The sequence below is a fragment of the Primulina tabacum genome, chromosome 3, assembly GCF_025594145.1.
Source record: "Primulina tabacum isolate GXHZ01 chromosome 3, ASM2559414v2, whole genome shotgun sequence".
Taxonomy (NCBI): Eukaryota; Viridiplantae; Streptophyta; class Magnoliopsida; order Lamiales; family Gesneriaceae; genus Primulina; species Primulina tabacum.
Genome location: NC_134552.1, coordinates 13,034,604 through 13,047,046, shown reverse-complemented (window position 1 = coordinate 13,047,046; position 12,443 = coordinate 13,034,604). Strand labels below are relative to the sequence as shown.

The 12,443-nt window shown below is 33.2% G+C and overlaps 1 protein-coding gene and 1 pseudogene across 2 annotated transcripts; one reads left to right on the top strand and one right to left on the bottom strand.

Annotated features, from left to right (window-relative positions):
* The first annotated feature begins 702 nt into the window (after positions 1-702).
* On the top strand, positions 703-7,219 carry LOC142538440 (sterol 3-beta-glucosyltransferase UGT80A2-like; annotated as a pseudogene).
* A 255-nt stretch (positions 7,220-7,474) lies between these two features.
* Positions 7,475-10,357, bottom strand: LOC142540512 (putative UDP-arabinopyranose mutase 5). Of its 2 annotated transcripts, XM_075646740.1 has the most exons (3): positions 10,156-10,355; positions 8,962-9,062; positions 7,475-8,750 (listed from the first exon to the last, which is right to left on the bottom strand). In XM_075646740.1, the coding sequence occupies exons 1-3, from the start codon at positions 10,267-10,269 to the stop codon at positions 7,700-7,702; spliced, it is 1,266 nt and encodes a 421-aa protein (XP_075502855.1). In that variant the 5' UTR covers positions 10,270-10,355; the 3' UTR covers positions 7,475-7,699. The 2 variants fall into 2 exon arrangements, with proteins under 2 accessions (XP_075502855.1, XP_075502854.1); XM_075646739.1 differs by lacking the exon at positions 8,962-9,062 and having other exon boundaries at positions 7,475-8,891; positions 10,156-10,357.
* Positions 10,358-12,443: the final 2,086 nt, after the last annotated feature.

Here is a 12,443-nt window from a genome sequence, read left to right as displayed (position 1 = left end):
TAAATATAAATCAAATAAATTATAAAAAAAATTGTTACAAGTTGTGTTGGTGTACTAATTATTATTAAAGATGCTGATAGAGGTTTCGCTATTATTTAAATCATCTACTTCCAAGTACACAGCCCAAAACTTCTTATAAGCTAGGCACCAGCCAATATTTTTCACGTCCCCTTATGTAATTCCGGGCCCATATTCACCAAAATGTTTTTACATGTACGTTTAAAATCACTTAATTTATATCAATTATTGTAATATGATGTTGATATTTCGTATCGTTATAATTATAGTTTATGAAATCAATTTTTTTTTTGTTTTAAGAAATATTTCAAAATTTTAAAAGTACATGGATGTTTTATAGCAAAAATTTGTGTGAGACGGTCTCACGGGTCGTATTTTGTGAGACGTATCTCTTATTTGGATCATTTGTGAAAAAATATTAGTTTTTAGGCTAAGAGTATTACTTTTTATTGTGAATATCGGTAGGATTGACACGTGCTCACAGATAAAAATTCGTGAGATCGTCTCACTAAAGATCTATCCCCATATTTTATGGATACGACATTTCGGTGACAAAACCAGCATTAAATTTGAAATCCAATTTTTGGTTGGAATGTGGCATAATATATTTTATGGGTGTGACATTTTAAAAATTATGTCCTCTTTTTCAATTGATTCTTATAATCCAACCTCGATATTGCTAATCTCCGTATTATGTTGTTGAATTAAGCTAATTAATAGATTCGAATGAAAAATTGGAGTTCATGCTCCAAAAATTCCTTTTGCGAGCGTTAAACACCTTAAAATTCTTCGCCGTGTCTCGATAATTTGATTTTCTTGAGACCAGAGAGAACACGACTCAATTCTTCTTCTTTTTCTTTTTCTTGTTGTTGTTTGCTTTCAGATGAAGCAGCGGGCTTGCATGCCTGAGTGTAATTTTTAATTCCTATTGCATGGATTTCTTAGCTTGTAATTAAGGTGAAAAAAGTGATCCAGGGTTTAAAAAATCATTATTTCACTTGGGTTTCTTTATTTGATTCCATAGGTGTAATGGCAGAGGTTCCTGTAGATTTTGAGGTCGAGGTTGAACGAGAAAATGGTGATGGTAAGGGTAGTGTAGAAGAATCAAGAACCAGTGAGGGCGTAAATGGGATTTCTCGTGATGATCTCGGTTCCAGCTCCGCAGGTAATCACCTTCTAGTACGCGTTTTAGCGTTTGGTCTGTTTTAAGACAGAGACGAGACTCTTTTTCTTCTTCTATTTTTAACAGTGTTTAGACTCAAATGTAATAAACTTGAAACTTGTTATTGTTTTCAATTGAGCAGGCCCCTACCTGTACTGGTGCTTTCTCTCTTCATTGAGTACTATAGGGGTGGGGTGGTAGTCTTTTGAATATAGTTTAGAACATATTTTAGTCTGGCTGCTACACACTTTTGAAGCCTAGGGTACAACCATGGCCGGTTAATCCAGTTCTGCGCAGGGGGGAGGAACAAATTTCTGTAATAATGACACCTCAAAACGTTCTTTTTTTATTTGATGACCGACCTATTGCTCGTTTACTGGCATGGCCCCGAGTACATTTCTAATTAATGTGTTTCATTTCCAAGAAAACCATTGAATATAACATTGTTAAGATGGCTCAGCTACCATGAGTTCAAGTTTAGGTGAGTATATTTCCAATAAGATACCACGATTTGGGGCGCAATCCTATTCATAATTTACTCAATAAAATTAATATTATTTGAGCTTTTGTTACCCAAAACCGATCAACATATATGTGTACTACTTGAATATCCAGCATGATGTATCACAAATTCTACCTTGTACTTATTATTGGCGCAGATCCCATGAGCTCAGAGCATTGGAAAAGTGGTTTCTAACCTTCTACTACATTAGTCATATAATGTGTTATATCAGGACAAAGGCTGAAACACAAGATTGAAGATAATGGGAGCAACTGATACACCAGCATTTGGAATAATATTGTTGTGAGATGAGAATACAGCTAGAGGTCGCTGTACCATTGCAAAAAAGAATGAGCTAACTGGCCATTTTTATGTTCACAGGCAAACCCGTTAAGAGCGCTAGATGGTATAAGCAGCGAGTACACTCATGTTGATATCGGTAAATTTGATAAATACGCATAAACAAATAGACTGCATCAATGTCCTTATGCAGCTAAACTGAATAATGCCACCTTGACAATACGTGCAATCGGGCTTTAGAAGTCTAAATCTCCGTTGTGATCAAGAATCCTGATGACTGATAACGACTCCATAACTTTTATAATATAATAAAAAAGTTTCATGATATCCAAGTTGCTGTTAATTTTCAAAACCTATGTTTAACAAATGCTTTGATTTTTTCATTAGCTGACTAGTCACTTTAAATAGTGAATAAGACTGTAAACATAAAGGCAAGGTTTCAGTCAATCGATATTTCCCATATTCTCAATCATTTAATAAGGCTAATTTGTAGAAATTATGGCTCTTTGAATTTCTGGCAACTTCTGATGGTTTATTATTCGAGTTATTGATTTTTTTTAGATATAGTTTTTGCTCTTTTAGTTTCAGGATATCAGTTATGTAATGATGTTTTATGCTGCATTAAGTCTGATCCGCACTGCTTAGAATCTGTTGACAGGAACCTTCGAGGAGAGAATTTCAAATTTATGGAGCAGTCACCAGAAGGCCTGTTGGTTCCTACCTCAAGTCAGCTTACCGTGATTGAGAAAATAAATCACTCTCGTGGTGTGTTGCCAATAAAGTTTTTAAATGAAAATTTCCCTCCTAAGAAGAAGGTTAGCTGTGAGATGATCTGCTTGCCTGTTTGTTCCCTTAATTAATATTCTTTAGCGTTCCTGTGTAATGTTTATTTGGAAAATAATTCTAAAGTACAAGACTCAGTCTCTAAGCTAATATGTTTGGCCTGCTTTTGACAGCTTAAACCAGTGAAGCCACCATTCAAGATGATGGAACTGTACAATTTGATGTTGGAGAAAATATTAAACCACAGAGTTCTAATTCTGGTACTGAAGTAATATATGATGGTGATATGATCAAATAAATTGTGATCACTGAAGATACAGAATTATTGGAAAATGCTTACAGGTAAGAGGACTTTGGTTTTAATAAGCATGCTCCTACATATTCATCCTCTGTCTTCTAATATTCCTTTCCCAATTTTTACTTTGGTCTAGGGCCATTTTCTCTATTGATTAGAGTGATTGTTGATGTTTTGAATTTTACGTGAATTGTATTTGATTAATATTTGAGATACTAACATTTGCAAAGGGAATTTGCTGCTACGGCTTGATTTTTGACTAGTTTATCTTTTTGACAGGACGATGGCCACATGGGTGAGACTAGCCACTCACTCAAATTTTAAAGAATTTGTTATGGCTGCTGGATTGGAATTTTACCCTCTAGGCGGAGACCCAAAAGTACTTGCTGCTTGTGAGTTCTGGATCTAAATTTCCCATTTCTCATGGAACATTTTCAATTTTGTGTCTTCGTCCATTAACCTTTAGTTTTAGAATGAATCAATATACCTGCTTCTTTTCTTATGGTGAAAGCTTCCATCAAGTAATGCACTTGACATTAGAGGATTATGTTGTGATGTATTTTTATTAAATCAAATGGCCAAAATCATACTTCTACTCATCCCATATTTCAGAAAATATATTTCTGATGTGGGGTGTTACGAAAATCACTCCCAAGTTTGCAGAATAACTTGCACTATATGTGCTCTATCACACTGTCAAATTTGTTAAAGCATATGGTATGTTGCTTGTTAACTTTGCATACATTGTCATACGTGTTAATTTTTAAATTTGAAAAATGGCTGTGGCCTCCATGCGTATGCCTTTTCTAGATATGGACATATGGTTAAGAATAAAAGCTACGTACCATCTGGACCTTGTGAAATACATCTCCAACATGTGGTGTGACAAAAATGATTCCCAAGTCTACTGAATAGCTTTGATATCTGTGCTTTAGTGCAGTGTCAAATTTGTTAAAGCTTATGGTATTTTTACTCGTTCACATTTGCATACAACATCATAAGAGTTAGTTTTGTAATTCAAGGAATGGCTACGAACATCACATGTATGCTTATTGTAGATATGGTTAAGAACAAAGGATTCTTATCTTTTGAACCTTCTGAAATACATCTCCAGTGGAGCCAAATTAAAAAGATAATCTTTTCCCTACTTCCTGCGTGCACTGATCCTTATCCTGATACAAATATCTCATTCAAGGTAGATTACATAATTGCCAATCCACCTGCATATGGTAATATATTTATTTTTATCTAGTTTTCATTTTTATTTTTGTTTGAACAAAAAAGCTTATGAAGCTTTTGCTATTGATATCATCTTATTGTTTGGACTCCTTGTTCAGGACATACGCATGTTGCTGAGGCACTCAAAGTACCACTGCACATATTTTTTACGATGCCTTGGACGTCAGTGTTGCCCTTCATTCCAATGCATCTTCCATAATAATGTAGATTTGAGGATATTGCAAGCTTCCTTGATGCGTGTCAATTTCGTAAAAAAATGAAACTAAAATCTAAATTTCCCACATCTCTTTTTACCTTGAGATCTTCAAAAAGATTTATGTTCTGATGTACAACTTGCAGGCCAACGAGTGAGTTTCCACATCCTCTTTCTCGTGTCAGGCAACCAGTTGGTTATCAAGTAAGCATACAATAACGCTTATGTGCCTGTGGTTTGACTGAAATTTTGGAAAGATGTCATATTAGAATCTGATTTTAAGAAGTTGCTGTCTATCATGGTTATCATATCAGATTGTTGATGCATTTATCTGGCTGGGAATACGTGACATGATAAATGAATTCAGAACGAAAAAACTAAAACTAAGGCCCATGACCTATTTGAGTGGTTCCTATAACTCTTCTTCAGTCATGCCATATGGTTATATTTGGAGTCCCCACCTTGTTCCTAAACCAAAAGTTTAGTTCTTTGGACCTTTGAATTTGATGGCTTAAATCAATTGATTTAAATTATAGCTTTTAACCATATTCCAAGTTTCATGCATGATTTTGTTTTGACTGACGAATATCCTTGTGGGTTAATATTGTTTCGACTCTGAGATACAATTGCTTCTGGAATTTTTAGCGTTGCATTTTTTGGTATATGGTCTCCATTCTTGTAATAAAATGTTTGTACTGCCATAAGAGATACTGAGTCCTTTAACATGGCTAGAGCAAATTTTGAGTAAATATTGAATGGTAAATAACATTTATTTGCCAAGACCAATGGACTCTCACATTATGTTAATGATGCATTGGATTTTTTATCTGCCTGCAGATTGGGGATCTAAAATCGTTGTAGTGGGATTTATTTTTTGGATCTTGCCTCTAATTACGAACCTCCAGAATCGCTTTTGAAGTGGCCTGAAGATAAAGAGAAGCCTATTTACATTGGTTTTGGAAGTCTTGTAAGTTCTTGGTGTCTCTGTAGCTTACCAGAAAAGATTTTACAATGAACAATAATGAGCATTAAATATCATCATCAAATGATTTTCTACAATACTCTGATCACATAGAACGATTTGTCAAGATGAGAGAAACAACCAAAACACAACTTTTGGATATTTGGTGAATTAATGTTTTGTGTTTCATTCTGATTTTTGCATCTTTCCAGCCAGTTGAGGAGCCTGAAAAGATGACTGAAATAATTGTTCGAGCTCTTGAAATTACTGGACAACGGGGAATTATCAACAAAGGCTGGGGTGGTCTGGGAAACTGTATGTTTTTTCATGTTTATGCTATCAACGTTTTGTTAATTCATCGGTTGTTGATTTCTTTTGTCGATATGAATTGACCGATTGACATAAAAAATAATCTTTAATTTCTGTTTTTCAGTGGCAGAGCCAAAGGACTTCGTCTACCTTCTGGAAAACTGTCCCCATGATTGGCTTTTCACAAGATGCGCAGCTATGGTAAACCCCCTTCTTTTTTATATGTTCAAATGTACTTATAAAGAAGTAAAAAGCTTTCTTGCTTTCGTCCACTATGATTGGGAAATCATCCAGTAGGTTGATTTCGTATTTTGCAACTTTTCATAACCCCATTGAAGTTGCACTTTCATTATCATTGGTTGTTCTTATCTGATGTAAAATTCATGAAGTTTTGACATGTCATTTGTTGCATTTTAGGTACACCATGGAGGTGCTGGAACAACTGCCGCTGGTCTTAAAGCTGCAGTAAGTGGGGACTTCTCCTAGAAATTATTTCAAAATTTATGGTTTCAAGTAATTCATTGCTGATTTCTTTCCCAATTTACTGTTTCTTAGTGCCCGACAACTGTGTTTCCATTCTTTGAAGATCGACCCTTTTGGGGAGCACAGGTCCATGGGAGTTGGTCCGGTGCCTATTTCTGTCAAGGAATTTTCACTCGAGAAATTGGTTGATGCGATCCGATTCATGCTCAATTCTCAGGTATGAAGCACAACTTTATCTAAGAATCTACTCTTGTTTAAGCTGGATTGTGAAATATGGATTTAATTCCTCTTATTGTTTTCAACTGAATGGCATAAGAATTTTAAAATTACTTCTCGGCTCACTTTCCATCGTCTCGAATTTATCATTTTAAACACCGTTATACCCCATATTAGCTTCACAAGTATAAATCTTGGATATCTAATTCCAGGACTCAGCTACCTAGTTCCTTCTCTAGCCTACACACACAAGAAAATATAGAACAATTGGAGGCTCACACTCTCGAGCTTCTGATCTGGTGTAATGCTTAGCGTAACACCTCGAGATCGTAATATAAACAATGAATGGGTTCCATTACTTAACCAAAAAAAAAAAAAAAACCGATCCCTGCATGCTTCATAACGCAGGTGAAACAAGTGGCGGTAAATTTGGCGAAAGCTATGGAAAACGAGGACGGGGTTACAGGCATTTCCCAATGAGTAGCCTAAAAAATCAGAGCCTGAAAAGCCACGTCCTTCATCTGGCGTGTGCTTTGGTTGGTCGAGATTTTAACCTTGAAGCTGCTTCCATCTTCTTCATGTAAGTTTTGTCATACTTGCGGGTATGGGAGAAAACAAAAAACTGTTGTAGTCACAAAATATACAAGTTGCTAGTTCATATGTTTGATTGATGTGTAACATAGTAATGTATATCATTTTCAATGTCTAAGTCGTGAAGGCGATCTTTTTGGACAAAATATCAGAACATGTCAAGAAAAAGAAGGATTTAATTCTGAGTGCATTTGCACCCCTCATCAGAGTGTTGACGTGATATTATATACATCAACAACACATTAGTGTCTTAAAATTGTGGACTACTAAATTTACAACTAAATTTGATAACATACCAAATTAAAATGGCGAAAATTTCAAATTCATGAAATTTCGACATAAATAATGGACCTATGGGATCCTTAGAATTCTTCTATATCAACGAAAAGGTTTAAAGAATGAAAGCAGATCCAAAGGTTAAGTGAAAAACACAAGCTTCAAAATCTATAAAAATGACATTTGAAACTCCATATGACTGGATATATATTATTTTCCCATCCCCTCCAAAATGCCTTGTCGAAAATCAAACAAAGAAAGGATAACTTCAAAGTATTTAATGACTAAAAACCTCGCATGAAACAGAAATTTCGAAGACACATTAAAAATTATGCATCAACACCAGGCATTAGCCAGTGGATGTCTTGAGACTATTGGGTTTGCACCCTACTGGGTCCGCGCACTCGTTTCCAAATCTTCATCCACTCCACCATAGTATCAGCAGCACGAGCGAATACTGGATTAACTGGTCCCAGTTTTTCTTTTACAGACGCAGCAATCTCAGCTACACAATTTTCTGCTGTAACAGCCTCTTGAGACAATCTTACCGATTGAAAGAAAGGAACCACATCTTCCATCAGCTTAACTCCATCCCACTCTTTTCTCAAACTTTCGATAGCATCGCCTCGTTCTTTTCTCCACACATAGGGAAGCCCGCTTTTCACGCCGAGCCTCAAGTGATCACAAACTACCTTAACACACATCCCACTCCATATGTCTTCCACCGTTTCCCACCTTAGCTTTCCTTCCTTCACCAACCGAAAAGCTGGAAGCATAGCCGGTCCCACCAACTCACTATTGACACCTATGTTGATTCCACTAACGGGCATCATGGTTCTTGATGGTATGGTAAGAACCGCATCGACATACCTCACATTTCTCAGATCTGGCTTTAGGACTTGAGTGGGAGCATCATAGTCTGCTAGATTGAGCCACAATCCACAGGAAAGGCCGCAGTCCACGCCATTTCTTAAGCTAAAAGGGTAGCCTCGAACAAAATCAGTTCCCTCACGGAAAGGGTCATACAGTGTATTGAAGAAAAATGGAGTAGCAGGGGTTGCAAGGTTAGTAATATGCTGGGAGACAGCATCAATTATATACCCATTGCTATCTCTAGCAGGAATACAGTCATCATCAATACAGATTACATACTTTTTACGAGACATAAGATAGCCAAAATACCGACAAGAGTATCCAGAAAAAGAAATTGCACTTGATGAAGAGCCCACAACACGATCAATGTCGGGCTTTGTGTAGAGATCCATGTTAAATCCATCTGGGATTTTAAGGTCCTCTTTAAGTTCAGGATCTTTGACAATTATAAGGTGGAAGCGGGAGAAAATTGGGCTCCACTCTTCCATGAATGATGTAAGATCTGGCTGAAGGGCGCCTACCACAATATCCACCTCGTCATCTGTAATGCTAATTTGACACATTATTTCAATAACGAAGAGAAATCCAAACGAGAGCAGATTCGTCTTCCTAATAAGGGCTAGTGTTTGGCTTCCACTTCTTGCTGCACAAGGACTCAATGTCAACAGTATCAAAATTTCACAGAGCACCCTGACACGAATTTGAAAGTCACAAAGGAGATCAAGTTAAAACTCAGAAAAAACAATTATTGCCAAATGACTCACGGGTAGGAAAAACAGGAACATGTTGAATATTAAGAGCATCAATGACAGAGAGAATTTCTTCTTTGCCAGTGTTCAGTTTCCCAGATTTCAATGTTCTCTAACAATCAAAGAAGGTTGCACATGAACGTGCATAGAAAATAATTGCAAATAAGCAACAATGAGCACAAGTTATTTCAGCTATCAAACCAATAAAACAGGGATCAGACAAAAAAATATGCTTCCTTCGATCTTTTGCTTTTTTAGAAGTCAAATTCTTCTATTCTGAGGCTATAGGACGACTGATGCACTTAAAAAGTTTGCAAATATGTGACAAGACAAAATGAGAAAAAACGAAGTTCAAACTTCAAACGAAGTTGAGGAGAATCAATTACACAAGATGCTTATCATTCAATCAATAGAACTAAACAAAGTGAGAAAAACTTCAGCATGTAACATGTGACAAAACCTATATTCAATAAATAAGGCAAATTCGATAAGGTTGTGTTTTGATGGGCAAATTCAAGTGAATTTCAAATCCACATTATAGCATCACATAAAACAACATTAATAGAAATTGTAGTCAAATCCTTCCCCATATCAAATCCATCAATCCAAGCTCAATCTAAGATTTTTCCAACCCCTTATACATTGAGGGTTGCCTTATACCAGAAACTCAACATTTATGGCATCAACTGAAGTAGTAACATCGTTCCTCAATTAATCTGAGAATTTCATTTCTCGAAAAAAGCCACCGACTCTAAAGGAAATAGTTTTTCGTTAGAACTGACAAACACTCAAAATCATGAGATAAATCAAAATCAGAAATCTCCTTAGCGATAAACCAATGAAACTTGGATATTCGGTGCATCAACAATGCAAAGACATATACAATAGATATGGGCAGACCAACAGGGGCGGTCATAAAATGTAAAGTCTGATCCGTAAATCCACACAACTTGGTCCGATAACAATGCGATATAATCCGCAGGATCGAATCTCCGATCAAAATCACTAAGAAAAAACACCAGTATAAAAACCCTAAAATCCAGACCATCAGTGGATCACATCAAAACACAAACCAACCCCAAAAACCAAGACAAACCCGTTTCACAACATTCCAAAGGGCACGCAAAAGTCCAAACAAGAAACAATCTTGCACACAAACACAACCAGCAAAAGAAAAACAGAGACGGAGTTTTAAGGGTTCATACCAGGAAGAGCTCGAGAAGAATGTGCTGAGGTAGAAAAGAGATATCGGATATATGGGCGAAGTTGTTAAGCGCAGAGTCGATGGCTAGTGAGACAAGTGTGGGCGGAGTTCTCATTCATCTATATGAATCGTTCTTTCCTCCTATTGTTGCTCGTTGTCTCCAGTTGTTATTATTCGTTATATTCTTCTTTAGACATGGTTTCTCTACTTGTCCAACACCAAAATAGATTAAGAGAACCATTTTATTAATTATTCATTTTAAACTATATATATTTAATTAATTAATAGGTGAGATATATCAATATTGTTCATATTTATAATAATAATTAATATTTTTTTACATAAAAAATAATACTATTAACACAAAAAATAATATTTTTTCACGAATGACTCATAAAAAAGATATGTTTCACGAGTAAAATTGACTCGTGAGATCTTCAAATAAAAAGCTTTTGTGTTACTATAAATACTTTGGTAATTTTAGATGGATGTCCAAAACATAATTGTCCATTCGAAAACTTTCTAATCCTAATCAACATCCTATTATCCTCACATAAAAAAACTTATAAGGTTGTATTTGGATGGATGGATTTGAAATTCATGTATTTCGATTATATTTTTAATATTAACAATGAAACAATAGATAAAATATTACATTCATATTTATTTATTTACACAATTGTTACAAAAAATATAATGAATTTCAAATGCATATATTATTGAGTGAGTGAACTTGAAATTCATTTTAACTAACACGGAACATTGTATAAACATGAAATAAGTTAATTTCAAATTTATGGTTCACGAATTTGAAATTCATCAATCTAAACATAACATAATTGAATTCAAATTTACGAATTCCAAATAACATGTGTTCTCTACACACTAGTATAATATAATGTTGATAGAGTCCACAAAGGCCCCAAAAAAATCAATTTTCATCAATAGATATATCAACTTTCATAAAATATATACGAGGAATTTGTATGAGCTAATCTATATCTATATAAATATATGAATGTGAATTGTGAATTTACATAAATATCCTTACCTTCATTTAATAATAATCATTAATACATGTTTTCTTTTTCATATATTCTTTTAATAATAATCATTAATACATTTTTATTTTTTTCCATATATTCTTTTAATAATAATCATTAATACATGTTTTTTTTTCATATATTCTTTTAATAATAATCATTAATACATTTTTATTTTTTTCCATATATTCTTTTAATAATAATCATTAATACATTTTTATTTTTAATCTATATCTATATCTATATCTATATCTATATATGAATGTGAATTGTGAATTTACATAAATATCCTTACATTCATTTAATAATAATCATTAATACATGTTTTCTTTTTCATATATTCTTTTAATAATAATCATTAATACATTTTTATTTCTTTCATATATTCTTTTAATAATAATCATTAATACATTTTTATTTTTAAATTTAAAATTTACCTTTTTCATATATTCTTCTATATAAATATATGAATGTGAACTGTGAATTTACATAAATATCATTACCTTCATTTAATAATAATCATTAATACATGTTTTCTTTTTCATATATTCTTTTAATAATAATCATTAATATATTTTTATTTTTTTCCATATATTCTTTTAATAATAATCATTAATACATTTTTATTTTTAAATTTAAAATTTACCTTTTTCATATATTCTTTTAATAATATTCTATATCTATATCTCTATTATCCTTACCTTCATTTAATAATAATCATTAATACATGTTTTTTTTTTCATATATTCTTTTAATAATAATCATTAATATATTTTTATTTTTATTTAAATTTAAAATTTACATAAATTAATACATGTTTTCTTTTTCATATATTCTTTCAATAATAATCTATATCTATATAAATATATGAATGTGAATTGTGAATCTAAATATATCTACAATTCATATTCGAGATCAAATTCACAGAAAATCACTATCATAATGTTATAAATTGTTAGTATTACGAACATTAAGGTAATAATGAGAAGACAAATAGAGATGAATGTGGTTAAATAAAATTAAATTATTAATAAATATTAAGGTCATATAACACATTTTTTTTCCCATTTAGAATGTAGATATATTTAGATTACTTATGTATCAACAAAAATACGTGATTGATAGAAAATATTTGTATGTAAGTGATTTCATTGCAAACATTTAAGTTATTTAATCAATTTTCAATATATGATGCTAAATACATATTACTAAATAATATATTATTTATTAATCTATTAAATATATG

What these genes read in the sequence shown, in the direction of transcription:
- LOC142540512 (XM_075646740.1), bottom strand. Translation starts at nt 10,269, where the DNA reads ATGAGAACTCCGCCCACACTTGTCTCACTAGCCATCGACTCTGCGCTT. An exon ending in TTCTTCTCGAGCTCTTCCTG is followed by an intron (nt 9,063 to 10,155) that starts GTATGAACCCTT and finishes TTTGATTGTTAG; the next exon opens with AGAACATTGAAATCTGGGAA. An exon ending in CCTGTTTTTCCTACCCGTGA is followed by an intron (nt 8,751 to 8,961) that starts GTCATTTGGCAA and finishes GTGTCAAATTAG; the next exon opens with CATTACAGATGACGAGGTGG.